At 49.3% G+C, this 21,492-nt stretch overlaps 1 protein-coding gene and 1 non-coding gene across 12 annotated transcripts in view; one reads left to right on the forward strand and one right to left on the reverse strand.

Moving 5' to 3' along the window:
* Nucleotides 1–21,492, reverse strand: part of MPRIP (myosin phosphatase Rho interacting protein) — a 133,207-nt gene that overhangs the window by 92,712 nt on the left and 19,003 nt on the right. For all 11 annotated transcript variants that reach the window (XR_009560266.1, XR_009560265.1, XM_060290205.1 and 8 more), the window contains exons 2-3: nucleotides 6,653–6,730; nucleotides 4,679–4,744 (exon numbers count right to left, since the gene is read on the reverse strand). Coding sequence is in view for 9 of the 11 variants with exons in the window: in XM_060290205.1 (XP_060146188.1) it covers nucleotides 4,679–4,744; nucleotides 6,653–6,730 (144 nt within the window). In the remaining 2 variants the exon portion in view is untranslated. The remainder of the gene's footprint in view (nucleotides 1–4,678; nucleotides 4,745–6,652; nucleotides 6,731–21,492) is intronic.
* Nucleotides 15,453–15,525, forward strand: TRNAG-CCC (transfer RNA glycine (anticodon CCC)). The gene has a single exon. It is a non-coding gene; the product is annotated as a tRNA-Gly (tRNA).

Below are 21,492 nucleotides of genomic sequence, written 5' to 3' on the forward strand. Positions count from 1 at the left end.
ACAGGAGGTCCCTAGAGTCCTCAAATCCGTAGAGGCAGGAAGCAGAAGGGTATGTGGTGGGGGCTGGGGGAGGGATGGGGAGTGAGGGCTTAACGGGGACAGAGTTTCAGCCTAGAAGATGGAAGGGGTTCTAGAGAGGGATGGTGGTGATGGCTACACAACAATGTGAACGTGCTTAATGCCACTGAACTATAATCTTAAAAATGGCTAGGGCTTCCCTGGTGGCGCAGTGGTTGAGAGTCCGCCTATCGATGCAGGGGACGCAGGTTCGTGCCCCGGTCCAGGAGGATCCCACATGCCGTGGAGCGGCTGGGCCCGTGAGCCATGACCGCTGGGCCTGCGCGTCCGGAGCCTGTGCTCTGCAGCGGGAGAGGCCACAGCAGTGAGAGGCCCGCGTACCGCAAAAAACAAAACAAAACAAAACAAAAATGGCTAAAATGGTATATTTTGTTACACATATTTTACCACAGTTTAAAAGCAAACAACAACAACAAAACATGTTTTTGCCTGGCTTCCAGGAGGAAAAAGGAAGAGAAGACGAAATCAAGAGACAAGGCTGCCAGAGCTCATCAGACACAGTCCCCCCCGGAGCCCCAGAGCCTCACAGCCCAGTGGCTCCACCTGAAACTCAGGGCCCTGGATCCCCCTCTGGATGAGGAGCTTCTTCAGGAAAGACTTCTAGTGACCCCAGCACCTTAGCTTTACATCAGTCCCCAAAAGCTCAAGGAAAGTGGCAGAATTTGGTAAACAAACAGGCAGAGCACAGAGGGAAAAACAAAAGCAGAGGAGAGAGAGAGGCAGCAGCCTGGGTTTCTAGATTCTTCACTCTGTCCACTCCTGAAGAAACAGAGGCGCAGCCAAACTATTCAGGCTCCCACTTGTCTGTGAGGCTGCCCTGAGCCCACCTCACCTCGGCCTGCGTTTGAGATTTTTTTTTTCCTTTTTTGGGCAATTTGCCTCTCCTCCACACCCAACGGTTACAGGGTATGTGGGTGTATCGAGAAAGAAATTTCCCAAAAAAGGAAAAGTGACTCCCGGAGGTTAGTCCCATCTCAGAGCTGCCTGGAAGAGAAGGCAACAGTCACCCCGGGAGCCAGACTAGCCTGAGGCCCCAGACCCAGCAGAAGAGCCCACGCAGGAGGGCCCCTCGATACAGCCCTCCAGGCAGGCGCTGACCCGGGGACTGCAGCCCTCCTCCTCCGGGCCTCCTGGCCACCATGATGCCCCTCCGGGTCCCCGCCCTATGCTCTGGAGCGCACTCCCCCTTCTGCTGAGGAACCCTAAGAGCTTCGATGCAAAGCGCACCTAACCCCCCCCCCAGGAGCGCCCAGGCCCCACCCTCTCCCCGCGCTGAGACAGAGATCCTGCAGCAACGCACTTACAAACGTTTACGAGGCCTGTGCTACCCAAACCCCAGGTCAGACAATACGAAGGTACCAAAAACGTATCCAAAAACTATCGGGGGCCCAGCACTGACGAAAAAAGGTCCCATCCGGTAGGTAAGATAACATTTAAGCAAATGAAAACAAATAGTAATACTGTATAAAAGTCCAAATAACAATTTGAAACAGATTGTCACTAAGTGTTAAGGTCCCAGCCATAAAACGCTAATTTATTACATGCAGTAGATTCGCTGGGGAGGGATGGGGCGGGTGGGGGAAGGGGGAGAGCTAAAGCTAAACTTGGCAGCAGTGGCACGATCAGCAGTGGCTACCGGCTGCTCAGAGCTGCTGCTCTTGGAGACCAACACCAAGATGGGCCTATTATACAGGTACAGAGGTCTGAACTGCCCTGAGCTGCCACAGGAAGCGGTGCCTATCCACTCCCCGGCAGAGAGCCACACAAGCAGTTCTGCTGGCCCTGTGGTCGTCTGATGTGCAAGAACACCCCACAGAAACCCCTCCCCACCAGGAACAGGCCCATTCCTATTCCAGGCGCAGCACGCACCATCCCAGCCAGCAGGCTAACCCTGCCCATCACCTCCCTCACTCCCAGGAAATCTGAGGGGTAGGGCCTTCTGAACCTTTTAAGAACCGGGATGATAGCAAGTCAAACAATTAAAAAAAAAAAAAGTAAGCCACAGACCAGGTCACACAGGGTCTCTCAGCCCAGCACTGTGGACTTGGGGCCGGATCACCTTCTGCTGTGGGGCCATCCTGGGCATCACACTCTGTTTCGCAGCACCCTGGCCTCCACCCACTAGACGCCAATAGCACCTCTGCACCCTCGTGCAGCTGTGAGACTCAAAGATGACTCCAGACACTGCCGGGCAGCCCCGGGAGGCACAAGGTGCCCAGTTGAGGACCACGGCTCCACTTCTAGGTACTCAGAGAGGAAAATTCTGGCACGGCTGGAACTTGGTTCACACACAAGTCTGCACGCATGGTGTTCTGCTCCAGGTGGAGGCGGGAGTCTAGGCTTCAGGAAAACTGGCCTCTGGGTTGGGGAGCGGCCACGAAGAACAAGGCCTGACGCAGACCACGGGGTGGGAGAGGCCGCTCCAGCCCCACAAGGAGGAGCCCACCCGCAAGCCCCCACGGCAACAGCCGCCAACGCCGACCACCGAGCGGCCGGCACCTGACCATCCCTCAGTAGCCTCCTCGCGCACACGGCCCGGAGGCTTCCTCAGAACTTCCCCCACGGGGCCTTCCTAACGCAACAGGGAAAACCACGCCGCTCTAAAGGTATTTCAACACAACTGCTACTCTTTCCTGTCACTCACAGAAATGATGCCCCTTCACCTCGGGAGGGCCGTGTCCCTGCACTGCAGTCTGGGCCACAGAGCAGCACCGGTCAGTCTCCTCATCCCCACGGGGATCTGCCAGAGTGACCTGAGCCCATCCCTCCACTCTGGGCACCCCGAGCACCCTCTCCGCAGCCCCGGTTTTCCCAGCTTCCTTCTTCTCCATGGCTGGCACGTCCCACCTCCGCCCGAGCAGCACAGGACGGGCAGGTTGTGGGGAGACCGGAAGGCACGGCCGGGTGTCGCCCGCGGCTCACAGTCCCAGTCGTGCAGGAGCAGCTCTCGGACCAGCGTGTGCTGTGCATTTGTGCCCAGCAGCCGCCCTCAGGCTCGTGCAGCTGAAGAGAGCCATGGACTATAGCGGACTCCAGCGGGACCTAAAGGAAGATTTCCTGACGAGAAGAATCAGCCTCCAAGCCGAGTCCAGAAAATTCTGTTTTTTGGGCTGGTTCATGGCCCGGCCCAGCCTGGATGTCATCCAGTGACCTCCAAGACCCCTTCTCTATGGTTAGTCTTTGCGGGACTTAACAGCAGTCAGACAGGCACGGGGAGGACAAAGTAAACCTCCAGGCAGGTCGGAGCCCACCTCCCGCCCCAGGGCGCCTGCTGACATGACGGTCAAGTCAGGAGAACACAGAGGGCAGTGCTGAGTCACCAAAGGAAATGAGTGTCCAGGTGAATCCGCCCCACTGCTCCTGCCTCTAGTAAATTCTACCACCACCGGTGGCACCAACCCAGTCGCCTCAAACTACTCTGGACCACAGACGTTTCCACGGCAAAAACCCTCTGTGGACCACCCACGTTGTACAAATATGCTCATCAGAAAGAATGAAAAAGAAGAAAATTCTTTTTTTGAAGGAACCAATGAGGCAAAACAGTCAACACAGAGCTAGGTATCATACCTATTAATTCCCATTCCTAGATATCATACCCATTAACTTGTCCCACAAACAAAATGGAAAACGCATCACAAAGATTAAGACCCCACATGGAAACGGAAACACCGATGGCCTGGTCACGTATCAGCTGTGATAACCACCGAACATCCAAGTGTCCCAACAGACTACAAGGTGCTGTGCTCACACTTCCAGAACCCTGCTCTCACCCCTGCAGCAAGGAAATGAACTCTGAAAGGGGTAGGGTCAACCTGTCTTACATGGTGTGAACAGATGTTCTTGGACAGTCCCAGTTTAACAATGCTGCCCACACAAAGGTACGCACGCACACACACACACACACACACGCCAATGGAACAGGAAAAGGCACTCAAAGCTTCCACCTTCAATCCTTTATAAAGCTTGGAACTCAGTCATACTTTAGATTAGTTAGGACAGACTGATCTCCTTTAGAAAAAAGTCAGGAGACAAAATGGGTGGGAAAAGAAAAGCCAGAATATTCTACCTGGTTGGTAAATACTCATCCAGCCCAGGAAACAAATCAGGTGGGTGACAGGACAGGATGGAGCCCGTACACCCTGGCTCAGTGACCAGAACACTAACCCTGTGGCCAGGAGACCTCTGAACATCAAATACGATGAGCGACACCAATTCCAGCAACGGACCTGAGAGGAGCCCTGCACTACGCACGGATCCGCGGGGGTCAGCTGGCACCCGCCCACCCAGGGCGGCCGTACCTGCTCCCGCGGGCCCGCAACCTCCTCCGCTTCTCTCTAACCAGGCGCTCCTACCACCCTGAACAGAAGTGACTTCCTCCCTCACCGTGACTCTCACCCGTGGCCACTGAAGGCGCCTCGAGGCAAAGGTCGGGGCTGTGAGGGCTGCTGCAACCAGCTGCCACACGGGCTTCCACATCTCCAGCCTCCCGAGCAGAAGCCGAAGCAAGAGCACACAGCTGCCACAAGGCCGACACCACCGCGACGAAGGGGCCTGGCGAAGGCCGGGGCAGGAGAGCGGAGGGGCGGAGGAGGACACTCACCATCTCATCCAGGGCGTAGCGCAAGAGGCCGTGCTCGTAGAGGATGAAGAACCGGCGCTGCCATTTCTGCAACGGAACACAGAGGGTGTCGGGAGGGTTCTGGCCCGTCTCCACTTGCCGAGCCCCTGCGCCTGACAAGCCTGCCTCTGAGGCACGCTGGCTGCACAGCTTCCATTTCTGGGGCCCAGGGGTAGAAGAACAGTGCCTCGTCAGCCAGGATTGGGCCAGTGGAGAGGCCCAAACCACCCAGTGTGTTCCCAATCACTGAGATTTTAAAAGATGCCTGATCTAGTTTAATCTGTAAGCTCCTCAGAAAAAGGAGCAGAGGCAATGTCTGGGTCACCTTTTTGTATTCTTTATGTACCCAGCACAGAGCTCATTACTAATAATGTGTCAATATTAATTTGATGAATTACCTGACATGACATGGGATAACCTGAGAATGCCGAGCACTGATTCCCCACTTTTGAAAAAATCTGGAAAAATGGTATAAAAGGGTTGTTCCAGTGACCCACAGGGAGGTTGAAAAGGGAAAAAGCCAGCCGGGCACCAGTATTCACTGAAGGGGACAGAAGTAACAAAAATCAAAACTGAGGAGGGAGGCCAGTGGGAACAACTCTGACATCCAGGGAGGGAGTGACCGGCAAAGGGTGCCCCTGCCCCCTCGCTGCCCTCCACCCAAAGGCTAGGCCACCAGGGGCTGATGGAGGTCCAATGGCACTGACAGTGGAATGGAAAGGCCCTTCCTTTTTGTGGGGGGGGAAATGTCTAGAACGTGAGACTGCTGGTCCCCAAATCCCAAAAATCATCATGAAGATCCGTGACCTATTTTCAACATTTCCAAAAGCCCAACAAAATTCATACTTTTACTGGCAATAAGGCCACAAGAACTAACTAAAATATCATGTCTCTTTGCTTTGGGCCAGAATTATATCATTTGTAATAATGATTTTCCCATCAGAAGCTGAAAATGGCAATTCTGTATGACCTAAATACAAAAGAGGAAAGAGGGCTGTTCCCTGGTTACTGCAGCCACTGGAACACAGTCGCTCTGGCTGTCCTCACGCCTGGGTGGCAGGAACAGGGCACTCACATGGCCTTGCAAAGAGGACCTGTAGAGGCTGGGCCACTGGACTCTTCCCAAGAAATATTTCCAAGGCTCCTATTTGTTGTTTTTAAAATTAAAACCCATTCTGGAAGGAAGCCCAAAGATCCCAGATACAAAGCAAGTTCTGTGGGGTACCAAGGCCCCACCCCAGAGTGTAACATTCAGGCTGGGGGCAGCAGAGACCCAGAGGCAGGGCAGAGGCCCTGGGGAAGGGGGCAGGCGGCAGTACCTGGAGGAAAGCGTGTGGAAAAAGAAAGCATGTTTTAATTGGAGTCAAATCCAAAGGGGCTCCCTGACAGAGGAACAAGCCACTGACCCGGGACGATTCTGGTTTGACCATCTCGCTGCTCCAGCTGAGACCTGGCCAAGCAGTAGCCTGTGTCCAGCAGGACCCACCCGGGGCTGGGTGCCCAGGAGAGATGGGACGCAAGCAAAGTTGGCCCTTAAGGCCTGCCTCCCCTCACTCCTGCTCATCTGCTGAGCTCCCAGCTGGGGAGGAAGGGAGGGGAAAGAGGGGGGGCTACAGGAAGCAGAACATTGGCCCTGAAAGAACTCGGACCCTAATTAGCATAATGCAAATGTGCACTGAACTGCCCTTAGGTCTTTTCCATTTAACTGTTTCTAGAGTGGAGCTGACCCACAAAACAGGTAGCACCATGCGAGTGCATCTCTTTTGAATGGAGGGCGAGGCATAATAACTACTGGGACCTGCAAGTTCACCAAATAGGTAGGGGTTCCCTGCTGATCCGCCATCCCAGGATCCACCATTCAACCCCCCATCTCCGTCCTCCACTCGGTCAATCTGCCTTAGGTGGGCCCCTCTCTTGGTGAATTCTCCACCCAAGAATTCACTCTGATGCCCTTACCCGAGATCGGTGCACTGGGTTATCAAAGTCAGTCCCATCTGGAGCCAGGAGCAGCCAGCCACCATAAATGGGTTTTGCCTGGAGGAGAAAAAGGAGGGCAGGTCATCAGTGGCCTTGGACAGTTTCAACGGTCAAGTTAATGACAAGCTGACAAGCGCTCGCTGGAAAAAGAATCCACCTCTGCTCCACACACTCCATGCATCCCATTCCCCAGCCCCAGGCCAAGTTGCCAAGAGAGATGTTGGAGAGCCTCCTGGCAGGTCTGTAGCATCTGCTGTGGGAGAAGAATGCAAACCCAGCAAGAGTCTGAAACACCGCAGAATATAGGAACTCCTAAGAAACAGATACCTCCCCCTCAAGTTTCTTATCAAGCCACCAGGATCAGGGGAAAATGGCATTTTCTTCATAACCACGCGAGTGCCAATATGTGCAGGCACTAGGGATATCATGTGACCAGCACAGTCAAAGCCCCTCATCCTGATGGTACAGAACAGGGCCTGGGAGCAGAGACACTGCTTTAGCGATCATCATTAGCACTGGCCAAAGAATCACCAACTCGCTGGTTGTATGACCCTGGGCTGAAAACCCTTCGAGTTTCTATCTTCCCGTTTGAAAGGTGAGAGTGATGATAATTAATCTACACCTCATGAATCTTATGTGAGGACTGAAGAGACAATCCAAGTAAAACACAGCCCAGCACAGGAATGCAATACAGTGCGGCTACTGGGGAAGAGTCTGGCAGTTCCTCAAAAGGTTAAACTCAGAAATCCCTATGACCCAGAATTCCACTCCTAGGTATATACAACCCCAAGAAAACTGGAAGCAGGTGCTCAAGTAAAAACTTGGACATGACCGTTCACAGCAGCACTATACACAATAGCCGGAAGGTAGAAACAACCCCAATGTCCATAGCAGATGAATGGATAAAGAAAATGTGGTCCATCCAAACAATGTAACGTCATTCAGAAATAAAAAGGCATGAAGTACTGACACGCTACAACATGGTTGAACCTTTCACTTAAAGACGTTATGCTTTAAGTGAAAGAAGACAGACACAAAAGACCACAAACTGCATGATTCCAGTTATATGAAAGGTCCAAAATAAGGAACTCCACAGAAGCAGAAAGCAGATGAGAGGTAGCCAGGATGTGGAGGGAGCAGGAAATGGGGAGTGGCTGCTAACAGGTATGGGGTTTCTTTGGGGGTGATGAAAATGTTCTGGAATTAGACAGTGGAGTCAGCTGCATGAACTTGTGAGTACGCTAAAAATTACTAAATCGTATGCTTTAAACGAGTGAATTTTGGGACTTCCCTTGTGGTCCAGTGGGTAAGACTCCACACTCCCAATGCAGGGGGGCCAGGTTCGATCCCTGGTCAGGGCACTAGATCCCGCATGCCTGCCACAACTAGGAGTCCACGTGCTGCAACTAAGACCCGGAGCAGCCAAAATAAGCAAGTAAGTAAATAAATATCTTTTAAAGAGTGAATTTTATGGTATATGAATTATCTCAAAAATTGCATGAGAAAAAATAAACCTGAGCACAGCATGTGGCCTAAAATACTTAATAAATGCTGGCTATTTTTATATTTTTTATATCCAAAGCGTCCCCCTGGCCCCCCAGATACTGGCAGTAGGAGTTCAACAGGAGCTAAAAGATAAAGACAGACACTCAAGACTCCACCTCCCTTTTTTTAGCCATACCCAGCTCCTGAGAAAGGGCTGGGAAAGGCACAACCAGGCCAACGTGTCCACTGCCCTTTGGAGGGCAGCAACACAAATTAAAGCCCAAACCCTCTGCCTGCTATTTACACACATAGATTATCTCCGGGTAAGCCCTAGGGGTCCTCTTAGCATGCTTTTTATTCAACATTTCCAAACTGGGAGGCCCTGTCACACCACCTCATTTTGAAAAGCTGTGTAGTCTGTGACTCACAGAGGGAAGGTCACTTGCCAGAGGTCACAGAGCATGGGGGGTGAGCCTCTTTTCTTGGCTTCTGCAGGGTCCTCAGGCCCCCAGGGGAAGCACTGGCTTTTCCCTGTGAACAGAAAGAAGGGCTTCGGGCAAGGGGTATGGAGTCGGCTGAAGGAAAGAAGCGAGACTGGCGTTGATGAAACATGGGGGGGCTTCCCTGGTGGCGCAGTGGTTAAGAATCCGCCTGCCAGCACAGGGGACGCGGGTTCGAGCCCTGGTCCGGGAAGATCCCACGTGCCACGGAGCAACTAAGCCCGTGCGCCACAACTACTGAGCCCACATGCCACAACTACTGAAGCCCGCACGCCTAGAGCCCGTGCTCCACAACAAAGAAAAGCCACAGCAGTGAGAAGCCTGCGCGCCGCAAAGAAGAGTAGCCCCCGTACCCTGCGATTAGAGAAAGCCCACACGCAGCAATGAAGACCCAACACAGCCATAAATAAATAAACAAATTAATTTTTTAAAAAAGATATACTAATGTCTATAGGCAGGAAAAAACATTAAAAAAAGAAAAGAAAGCAAGCAACAGGGGAGTGGGTGCTGGCAGGGGACCAAGAGTTAGAGGGACATGACTCAGAAGGACCATGGGGTGTGTGGAATGAAATGCTGCCTGGGAAAGCAGAAGCAAAGAGAATAGAGGTCTGTTTTCTCAGCAAACACCAGCGGCACCCAGCCATCCCCCAGGCATGCGAGCACACTTGGCCTCTCTCTGCACACAGGACGGAGAGGTCTGTGCTGGGGGACGACCCCATGTGTACCCCGGCCAGGTGACTCCCCCACATGGCCGCTGGGCCTGCAGTTCCCTGACCTGTAAAATCAGGAGGTTAGACCCCAAGGCCGTGTCTCCTCCGTTTCTGTCTGGCTTTGATCGTACATCACCCTCCTCATTTCTGGCTGCAGGGCTTTGGGGCGACTTCACATTATCAGCTACACCTACCTGCCCTTTCCTCAAAAGGGGCAGTGGGAGACCTGCGACTGGCACAAGTCCCTCAGAACCTGGCCCGAAATCAGCATCGTTATTCGCTCAACAACCATCTACTGAGGGAGCCTGCCAGCATCCACCTCACTTGGCCAAGACTTCCATATACGGATCACCCCAAAGGGGACCCATCTCAGGTGGGCAGGTTGTCCTAAAAGGTGGGAAGGCTGGGCCAGTAGAGGGCACAGGGCAAGAAACAAGTACTCTAGCAGCCTGGGAAGTGGGTAACGTTCCACAAGAGCACTTACCAAGGCAAATCCATAGTGACAGAAGGCAGACGGGGGTTGCCCAGGGCAGAGGGGATGGAAGGATTGTGGGGAGTGACAGCTACAGGGTTTCTTTTGGGGATGATGAAAGCATTCTAAAATTGATTGTGATGACAGTTGCACATCTCTGGGAGTATACTAAAACCATCAAATTGTACACTTTAAGTAGGTCAATTGTATATGGTATGTGAAGAATTATCTCAATAAAGCTGTTTAAAAAAAAACATTTACAAATGTTTGTAAGGCAAACATGTAAGGCAGTGGGGAAGCAGAGATAAATAAGAAACTGCTCCTACCTTCATGGGTTCACAGTCCACAGGAAATGTAAACTAATGAGTCCTTCTCCCAAAGCCAAGAAAAGCCAAGTCTAAGGAAGCGGGGGGGGGGGGGGGGGGGGGGGGAAGGTTGCGGGGGCAGGGATTCGCTACGTAGGTTTTCAAGTGACTCTGTGCTCTGCGCCCCCCACCCCCAGCCAGATTTGGGAAACTTCAGTCAAAGAGACAGGGACAAAAGTTTCCAAGGACAATGAGCTGGTCCCCTGGTTTGTAGCAAGCGAGCTAGAACATACCAGACAGCATCCAGAGGGAAGCCCAAGGCAGCAGCTCAGGTCTGCTGGGGCCGGGAGTGGGGCAAAGGGCTAACAGGGCAGACTTGGCGTCCACAGCTGGGTGACGAGAACCTCCAGATGTCCAGTGCGCAACGCTAGGGTCGTCAGGGGACAGGAAGGTACCTGCCACCCTGCACTGCCATCCAAGCAAGCAAACAAACAGGGAACAACCAACCTGTGAGAAGGAGGGTGGCCTGGGGCGGAGAGGACTCGCTGGCACGGGCACAGCTAAAGTGAAGACAGAGGCAGGAGCCCGTCTACCAGTGCAGCGCGGCTTGGCTGCCGCCCTCCTTCAACTCATCAGCACCTGGAACCCCATCCACAGGCCTGGAGAGCCACACACCAGGACACCCCGCTCTCTCAGGTAACCCCACAGGCATGGAAGGGCGCCCCAGAGGAGCTGCTGCTCCCACTATTTCTCAGACTGTCTAAAAATGGCAACAGCAGACCCAGCCATGCCAGTGAGTCCAGAAACACCCACCACAGCCTCTGTCCCCATGGGAGAGGCTCACAAGCAGACAGAGGTTTTGTAGGGCAGCATTCCTCCCTCTCTTGCCTCATCTTTTCTGGGGCGGGGCGGGGCCTCTGACAGGACCGAAGGCACCCTCTTCCTGGGAGCCCCCCAAAAACCTGACGTACAAACTGTGGCAACCCCAAAGGCGGCTGGCACAGGAAGTGGGCTCTAGAAACTCTTAATGGTATGTAGTTCTGCTGCTGTTTTCTGGCTGGGCAGCTGGGGTTTTACTTTAAGGGGCAGCGGGAAAAGGAGAAGCAGGTAACTCTTGTCAACACTGAGGACCCAAAAGATGGGACTGAGTTCTGCTTCAGGCAGGCCACCTGGGAAGAAGCACCAGACCTGTGCAGAAGTCACCACCTGAGAGCACCCGCTGAGCCTCTTCCCTTCCGATTAAACTGAGCCATGCCCTGCAAACCCAATAAACCAGAGGCTACGCTTCCGGCTGATCTCTGGGAAGAGACTGCTGGTGGCCTAGGCATTCTCCTCAGCCCAAAGCCCTTCTGAAAATGGTCACTGGAAATTTCTGCTTCAAGATAGGGTAGATGTAAATGTTCCCTATGCCTCCCACTAAGTACAAATAAAACCCTGGACACTGTATATAAGACAAACCTAAGAAGACTCGAAAAGATGGAGAGTAGAAGGCAGAGGGGCTGGGAACCTCGAGACCCAAGGAACCATACAGAGGTGTAACGCCCTGGATTTCTTTCTGCCTCACTGTCCCAGACTGGAGTCTGGAGGAGGGGCAACTTGGAAGTGCCAACGGGCGCAGACCAAAAACACAGAAGGCCCAGTAAAGGCCCTATCTGGCTGAAGAACCGGGGAAGAACAACTTGGCAAGACAGAGAACTCTTAGACAATAACTGTCCTACTCCAGCCGGACACCAAAGAACAGAGAGCCACACCCTCACCCCCACCAGCAGAAGCCAGACTTCCCTTTGCCGGCCAAGAGGCGCCCCAGCACCCCTACCAGGGAGGTGTCAGGCAGTCAGGCAGGGAGCTGGGACTTTCAGCCCCACCCAGCAGTAACAGGTCTCCTCCCTCTCCCTCCTGGTACAACGTCAGAGGAGGACACCTGGGGAGCTGAGCCCCACACCCTGCATCAGTAACAAGGGATCTCCTGCCTCAAGTATCACTGGAGCCCAAGTGAGGAGCCAGATTTCTACCTCCACCTAAAAGTAAAAGGCAGCAGCCCTGCTTCCCCTGCTGCATCAGTGTTAGAAAAAGCCGACTGAAAGAGAAGGAAGGGTCAAACACAACCTGCAGTCACCTAATGTGACACAAAAATGTCCAGATTTCAATTGAAAAATCACCATGATACCAAGAACCAGGAAGGTTGCAAACTGAATGAACGAAGACAGATGCCAACACCGAGGTGACAGGCATGTCACAGTTATCTGATGAAGATTTAAAACAGCCATGCTAAATGGTTCAACAAGAAATTATGAACATGCTTGGAATAAACAAAAAACACAGATAGCCTGAGCAAAGAAACAGAAGCTATAAGAGCCATACGGAAATTCTGAAACTGAAAAATACAATAACTGAAATTAAAAGTTCAATGGATGGGCTCAACAGCAGAATGATGGGAACCATGGAATGAATCAGTGAGCTGGAATACAAAAGCACAGAAATTACCCAATCAAATAACAGAGAGAAAACAGACTGAAAAAAATAAATAAGAGAAGAACAGAGTCTCAGGGACCTGTGGGACTATAACAAAAGATCTAACATTTGTGTCATCAGAGTCCTGGAAGGAAAGAAGGGTAGGGTACAAATATACTCAGAGAGAGAATAACTGAAAACTTCCCAAACTTGGCAAGAATGGTAACCTATAAATTCAAGAAGCTGAGTGAACTCCAAAGGATAAATCCAAAAAAATCCACACCAAGACACATTAAAACAAATTTCTGAAAACTAAAGCCCAAGAAAAAATCTTGAAAGTAACCAGAGAAAAACAACAGGTTTTGGATAGGAGAAACCAAATATAATGATTTGGGCTTAACCACAAAGGCCAGAGGGAAGTAGCACAATACTTTTCAGGTGCTAAAAGAAAACAACTGTCAACCCAGAATCCTGTAACCAATAAAAATATCTTTCAGGAACAAAAGGGAAATCAAGACATTCTCAGATGAAGGAAAACTAAGAGAAATAGTTAGCAGACCTACATTTACAAAATGGTTACAGGAAGTTCTCTAAACAGAAAGGAAATGATAAAAGAAGGAAACCTGAGTAAGCAAAACTACCTGTAACCAGGCCTTCCTTGAGTTTTCTAGATTATGCTTGATGAACAAAGCAAAAATTATAACACTATCTAATGTGGTTCTGAATCATGTAGAGGAAATATTTAAGACACTTACATAGGGAATGGTAAAAGGAGGTAAAGGGAGGTACTCCCTTTACTTGAACTGGTAAAATGACACCACCAACAGAGCGTGTAAGTTATGCATATACAATGAAACTCCTAGAGCAGCCACTAAAAAAAATCTACACTGAAAAAATCACCATAGATAAATCTTGAAATTTATCGTAAAAAAAAAAAGAAATTCTAAAAAAACCCCAAAAGATCAAGCAGGAAGAGAAATAAAAATCAAAGAGGGGTTTCCCTGGTGGCACAGTGGTTAAGAATCCGCCTGCCAATGCAGGGGACATGGGTTCGAGCCCTGGTCCAGGAAGATACCACAGAGCAACTAAGCCCATGCGCCACTACTACTGAGCCTGCGCGCGAGAACCCATAAGCCACAACTACTGAGCCCATGTGCCACAACTACTGAAGCCCATGTGCCTAGAGCCCATGCTCTGCAACAAGAGAAGTCACCGCAGTGAGAAGCCCGCACACCACAACGAAGAGTAGCACCCACTTGCCCCAACTAGAGAAAACCCTCGTGTAGCAATGAAGACCCAATGCAGCCAAAAATAAATAAATAAATTTATTTAAAAAAAAAAAAAAGATAACGAAGGACTATTACAAACAATTCTACAAACTTTAACTTGACAACTTAGATGAAACGGACCAACTTCTCAAAAAACATAGACAATCTGAATGACCCTATAACTATTAAAGAAACTAAGTATGTAATTTAAAAATTCCCCAAAAAAGAAATCTCCAGGCTCAGAGGGTTTCATTGGAGAATTCTACCAAATGTCTAAAGAAGAATTAACACCAATTCTACACAGTCTTTTCTAGAAAAAGAAAAAGTAAGAAACACTTCCCAATTCATTTTATGAAGACAGTATTAACTAGATATCACAATCAGACACGATACCAAAAAAGGGGACAAAAAAGAACAACTATGGACCAATATCCCTCATGAATATAGATGCAAAAATCAACAAAGAATTAGCAAATAGAAGTCCGCAATATATTTAAAGCATTATACACCATGACCAAGTGGGGTTTATTCCAGGGATGCAAGGCTGGTTTACTATTTAAAAATCAATCAGTGTTATCCACCATAATAACAGGCTAAAGAAGAAAAATTCTGTGGTCACATCAATTAATGCAGAAAAAGCATTTGACAAAATTCAACACCCATTCATTTAAAAAACATGAACAACAACAAAACCCCTCAGAAAAGTAGAAATAGAAGGGAACTTCCTCAACTGACAAAGAGCATCTACAAAAAACCTAGAGCTGACATTATACATAATGGTGAAAGACTAAATGCTTCCCCTCTAAGATCAGAAACTAGGCAATGTTGTCCATTCTTAGACCTCTTATTCAACATAGTGCTAGACTATCTAGCCAGTGCAATAAGGCAAGTAAAGGAAATAAAAGACACAGATTGGGAAGAAGAAATAAAGTATTTACAGATGACACAACTGTCTATGTAGAAAATCACAAGGAATCTATTTTAAAAAAAGAACTCCTAGAACTAGTGAGTTCAACAGGTTATAGTATATAAGATCGGTATATGAAAATCAACTGTATTTCTACGTATTAGTAATGAATATGTGGACACCAAAATTAAAAATAAAATACCACTTGCAATTGTTAAAAAAAATGAAATACTTAGGTGTAAATCTAACAAAACATGTACAGGAACTGCATGCTGAAAACTACACAATGCTGATGAAAAATCAAAGAAGACATAAATAAATGGGAGAGACATATTGTGTTCATAGACTGGAAGATTCTAAATTGTCAATAGTCCCCAAACTGATATATAAGCTTAATTCAATTCCTAACAAAAGCTCACAAAGACTTTTTTGCAGATATAGACAAGATTATTCTAAAATTTATATGGAAAGGCAAAGGAACTATGTTTAATTAAAAAGAAGAAGACAGAGGGAGGAATCCATCTATCTGATTATAAGATTTATTATATATCCACAGTAATCAAAGCTGTGGTATTAATGGAAAGTTAGACACATAGATTAATGGAACAGACTGGAAAACCCAGAAACAGACCCACACAAATGTGCCCAATTTAACTTTGAACAAAGGTGCTAAAAGGGACTTCCCTGGTGGTCCAGTGGTTAAGACTCCGCACTCCCAATGCAGGGGGCCCAGGTTCAATCCCTGGTCAGGGAACTAGATCCTGCATGCCACAACTAAGACCTGGTGCAACCAAATAAAAAAATAAATATATTTTTTTAAAAAGATACTCCATGCGTCCACTGCAGGGGCACAGGTTGATCCCTGGTTGAGGAACTGAGATCCCACGTGCTGCACGGCGAGGCACCCCCCACAAAAAAAAAACGAAGGTGCTAAAAATTTCAGGGGAGGAGTGACAGTCTTTCAACAAATGGTACTGTAGCAACTGGACATCCATAGGCAAAAAATAAATAAAGCTCAATCCTACACAAAAATTAACTCAAAATGGAGCACACACTTAAATTGGCAATTTGGACCACATTAAAATTTAAAATATTTGTTTTACAAAAGGCCCTACTAGGAGGGTGAAAAAATAAGAGTGGGATAAAATATTTGCAAACCACATATCTAACAAAGGATTAGTATCTAGAATATATAAAGACCTCTCAAAACTCAATAATAAAAAAAACCAAACAACCCAGTTAGAACATGGGCAAAAGACATGAAAAGCTATTTCACAGAAGATATACATACGGCAAATAAATACATGAAAAGATGTTCAACATCATTAGCTATTAGGGAAATGCAAATTAAAACCACATGAGAGGGACTTCCCTGGTGGTGCAGTGGTTAAGAATCCGCCTGCCAATGCAGGGTACACGGGTTCAAGCCCTGGTCCAGGAAAATCCCACATGCCGCAGAGCAACTAAGCCCGTGCACCACAACTACTGAGCCTGCGCTCTAGAGTTCACGAGCCACAACTACTGAAGCCCACGCGCCTAGAGCCCGTGCTCTGCCTGCGCACCTCAATGAAGAGCAGCCCCCGCTCGCCACAACTAGAGAAGGCCCACACGCAGCAACAAAGACCCAACGCAGCCAAAAATAAATAAATAAATTTATTTTTTTTAAAAAATGAGATACTACTACACACCTATCAGAATGACTAAAATTAAAAATGGTGACAACGGGGCTTCCCTGGTGGCGCAGGGGTTGAGAGTCCGTCTGCCGATGCAGGGGACACGGGTTCGTGCCCCGGTCCGAGAAGATCCCACATGCCGCAGAGCGGCTGGGCCCACGAGCCATGGCTGCTGAGCCTGCACATCCAGAGCCTGCGCTCCGCAACGGGAGAGGCCACAACAGTGAGAGGCCTGCGTACCGCAAAAGAAAAAAAAAAAATGGTGACAACACCAAATGCTGACAAGGATGTGAAGAAACTCGTATGTTGTTGGAGGGAATATAAAATGGTACAGCCACTCTGAAAAACAGTTTAGCAGGTTCTTTAAACACTAAACATGCGACTACAACATAATCCAGGAACCGCATTCCTGGGCATTTATTACAGAGAAATAAAAGCTTACACTCACACAAAAACTGTACATGAGTGGCTACTGCATTTTTATCTGTAAAGGCCAAAAAAAACCCTGGAAGCAATGCAGATGTCCTTCAGCGAATGAGTGGTTAAGCCGTGTACACCCTGGAATACTAGTAAGCAATAAAAAGGAAACAACTGGTGATGCACACAACCTGGATGAATCTCCAGAGAATTAGGATGAGTGAAAAAAGTCAATCCTTGAAAGGTTACATGATGTATGATTCCACGGATATAGCATCCTTGAAATGTGGAATTTCTAGAAATGGAGAACAGATTTGCGGCTGCCAGGAGTTAAGGAGGCAACAAGGGTAGGAGGTGCAGGACGTGTGGTTGTGAGGGACCCTGCGGGGGTGCAAGCATCCTGCATCTTGACTGCAGGGATGTTGAGATCCTGCTGACTGTGACATTGTGCTGTAATTTTACAAGATGTTACCACTGGGGAAAACTGGGGAAAGAGTACACAGGATCTCTCTGGATTGTATCTTACAACTGCATGCAAAACTACAATTATCTCAAAATGAAAAGTTTAATTTAAAAACAGTCTACAGGGCTTCCCTGGTGGCGCAGTGGTTAAGAATCCGCCTGCCAATCAATGCAGGGAACACAGGTTCGAGCCCTGGTCGGGGAAGATCCCACATGTCGCGGAGCAACTAAGCCCGTGCGCCACAACTACTGAGCCTGTGCTCTAGAGCCCACGAGCCACAACTACTGAAGCCCATGCACCACAACTACTGAAGCCCGTGTGCCTACAGCCCATGCTCTGCAACAAGAGAAGCCACTGCAATGAGAAGCCCATGTACCACAACGAAGATCCAATGCAGCCAAAAATAAATAAATAAAACAACTAAATTTTAAAAATATATATTTTTTTAAAAATCTACAAACAACAAATGCTGGAGAGGATGTGGAGAAAAGGGAACCCTCTTGCACTGTTGGTGGGAATGTAAATTGATACAGCTACTATGGAGAACACTATGGAGGTTCCTTAAAAAACTAAAAATAGAATTACCATATGACCCAGCAATCCCACTACAGGGCATATATCCAGAGAAAATCATAATTCAAAAAGACACATGCACCCCAATGTTCACTGCAGCACTATTTACAGTAGCCAGGTCATGGAAGCAACCTAAATGCCCATCGACAGACGAATGGATAAAGAAGATGTGGTACATGTATACAGTGGAATATTAGCCATAAAAAGGAATGAAATTGGGTCATTCGTAGAGACGTGGATGGACCTAGAGACTGTCATACAGAGTGAAGTAAGTCTGAAAGAGAGAAACAAATATCGTATATTAACACATATATGGGGAATCTAGAAAAATGGTACAGATGAACCGTTTTGCAAGGCAGAAATTGAGACACAGATGCAGAGAACAAATGTATGGACACCAAGGGAGGAAAGTGTGTGCGGGGGGAATGAACTGGAGACTGGGATTGACATATATATGCTAATATGTATAAAACAGATAACTAATAAGAACCTGCTGTATAAAAAATAAATATAATAAAATTCAAACGAACAAAAAAAACCTGTTACTTCAGAATACTCCCTGCACCCACATATGAGCGTTTACCCCTGGAAGGGGACCCATCGCAGCCCCAGAGCACAGAGGCTCCAGCCACAAAAGCCTCTGCAGTCCAGAGGGGTCATGCCCAGGCAAGGCGGTCCTGCATGGCCCTCAGCTGTGCTGCATGAGCTCCACTGGCCTTTCCACCAGCTTCTCCTGAGGCCACAGGCACACATGCATACACCTTCTCTGAGGCCTGTGGACTTGACCATGGCGAGATTCTTCAGCCCCTTTCCCCCTCGCCACCCTCCTCAGGCAGATCTGCGTTGCATCAAGGACAGCCTGATGTCTCGACTCAGGCCAAGTGGGCGGGCTGCAGGCAGGTGAAGGAGCAAACACCCTGGCTGGCTTTATACAGCGTGGTCAAGCTGCCACACGGATGCCTCCCAGACACATCCAGGCCTCTGCACACAGCTGCCCAATCACAACCAGCTCCAAGGCGTCCAGAACATTACATGCTCGTCTCTCAGTTTCACCGTGCCCATCTGAGGCTCAAAGAGAGCAGACATCAGTGACAGATTTCTGCCAGGCGGTGAAGCTCAGTTTTCTGTCCCCTCAGATTCACCCGCCCTCAGAGTGCACAGGGCATTGAGAAAGGCAGTCAGACACGCCACACAGTATGGCAACATAGAGGGAGCACCCAAAACTATCCCTGCAGAAATGTGGGTACCACCTTCCGACCCCCTGCTAACACCCCATCATCCTAAAGGCGCTCTATGGACTGGGGCCCCTCACTTCCAAAGCTGACCCCCCGACACAAACACCTCTACTCCACGGACTAGGGTAATTCCCTGTCCCCTGTGCAGGTCCCCTCAAAATCCCATGCCCAGGGGGCTTCCCTGGTAGTCCAGTGGATAAGACTCCGCTCTCCCAATGCAGGGGGCATGGGTTCAGTCCCTGGTCAGGGAACTAGATCCCACATGCATGCCACAACTAAGAGTTCACATGCCACAATAAGGAGCTGCTGAGCCGCAACTAAGGAGCCCATGTGCCGCAACCAAGGAGCCAGCGAACCACAACTAAGGAGCCTGCCTGCCGCAACTAAGACCCAATGCAACCTAAATAAATAAATAAATATTAAATAAAAAAAGAAAAAATCCCACGCCTGGGTCTTCCCTGGTGGTCCAGTGGTTAAGAATCCGCCTTCCAATGCAGGGGACACGGGTCTGACCCCTGGTCAGGGAACTATGATCCCACATGCTGCGGGACAGCTAAGCCCGTGCACTCTAGAGCCCATGTGCCACAACTAGAGAGCCTCAGCACTGCAACTACTGAGCCCACGCAGCACAACTAAAGAGAATCCCCGCATGCTGCAACGAAGATCCTGCCTGCCACAAATAAGACCCGATGAAGCCAAATAATTAATAAATAAATAAATATATATATATTTTTAAAACGCAAGCCCCTTTCAAGTACAGTAACCAACCCAAAGCCAGATGCTTACTGAGAACTTCCTGGGGCTCCTCCTGCTGAGCTGCTCTTACACTTACACCTCCCCGTGGAAAGAAAACCACCTCAGGCCTCTGGGCTTTGCACAGCAGTTCTCTGCGTGGAGGGCTCTTCACCACATCCTGCTGGCAACGGTCTGCTCGCCCCTAAGACCCATCTCCCAGCCCCGCGCCATCTCCATCCCTCCCGTTTCCACACCTTCGCCCAGCGAGGTGCCCAGTGCAAAGCAGGGCCGAGTGATCGGGATGAGTCAGTGGACACACTGATGCGTCATCCAACTGCTCCCTACTTGTTCTCTGGGTGCTGCTGTGAGGGCTCCTGGCCAAGGCTGGGTGAGCCCGGGCCACACCTCTGCCTTCCACACTCAGAGCCCGGTCACCGGGAGGAACCGGTCCACCCCCGACACTAAGGGACAAACCAGCACGCTGAGGAGCACGCAGACAGGCTGACCTCCAACCGTCTCTCCCTTTCCTGAATCCAATCCCCAACCAACACCGTGTGCGCCACGCTGGCCTCGACAAAAGGCAGAAACACCACAGGGAAGCCAGCACTCTCGGGGAGCAGCCACGCGGCCACATGTGGCAAGAACCATGGTATTTCCATGCTCCTGCCCCCAGGAATCCCACCAGCCAGAAATGGAGTCTAAAGAAATAACACAGAGCAACAAACAGCTCCACTCACGACTTGGGAGCAACTTGCTGTCCAACAAGTCAATGGCTAAATGAATGCTGATCTATCAACTCTCTAAAATATTACACAGCAATCAGTTATAATTAATTAATTATAGATAACTATGAGGAAGTCAAGAAACCCTCTAGAGTATGAACCCACAGGACTCCCATCAAGTCAGTGCTCCCCACCCAGAGCTGGGGGCTTCTCTCTGCCTCCTGGGTGATCAGAGCCCTCTGGAAGTGTTCAGCAGAATTTCCCCACAAGCTGCTCGGAAGCTGCAATCACTCAAGGTATCAGAGATAAAAACATGAAACACATATAGTCCCCAAGGGGCATTCAGTCTAGTGAAGGGGACCAGGGATGTCTCCTTCAGGGAACCAAGGCAGGATGTGAAAATGTGGCCTATGATTTAAAAATACAGCAGGACTGAGTAAGATTGGGAGTCAACAAGAAAACAGCTATTGTGTTCACTGTTGGGATCATGAACAACTCTTGGGGGTTTTTGTTTGTTTACTTAACATCATTTTTTGTAAACTAATGCTACTATATAGCACTTACCAGATTTTTTGTTTTAATTAATTAATTTATTTATTTTAGTTATTTTTGGCTGCGTTGGGTCTTCGTTGCTGTGCGCGGGCTTTCTCTAGTTGCAGCGAGCGGGGGCTACTCTTTGTTGCAGTGCACGGTCTTCTCACAGTGGTAGCGTCTCTTGTTGCAGAGCACCGGCTCTAGGGTGCGCGGGCTTCAGTAAGTTGTGGCTCGCGGGCTCTAGAGCACAGGCTCAATAGTTGTGGTGCACGGGCTCAGTTGCTCAGCAGCATGTGGGATCTTCCCAGACCAGGGCTCAAACCCATGTCTCCTGCATTGGCAGGCAGATTCTTAACCGCTGCACCACCA

This window comes from Globicephala melas, chromosome 20 (genome assembly GCF_963455315.2).
Source record: "Globicephala melas chromosome 20, mGloMel1.2, whole genome shotgun sequence".
NCBI classification, from domain to species: domain Eukaryota; kingdom Metazoa; phylum Chordata; class Mammalia; order Artiodactyla; family Delphinidae; genus Globicephala; species Globicephala melas.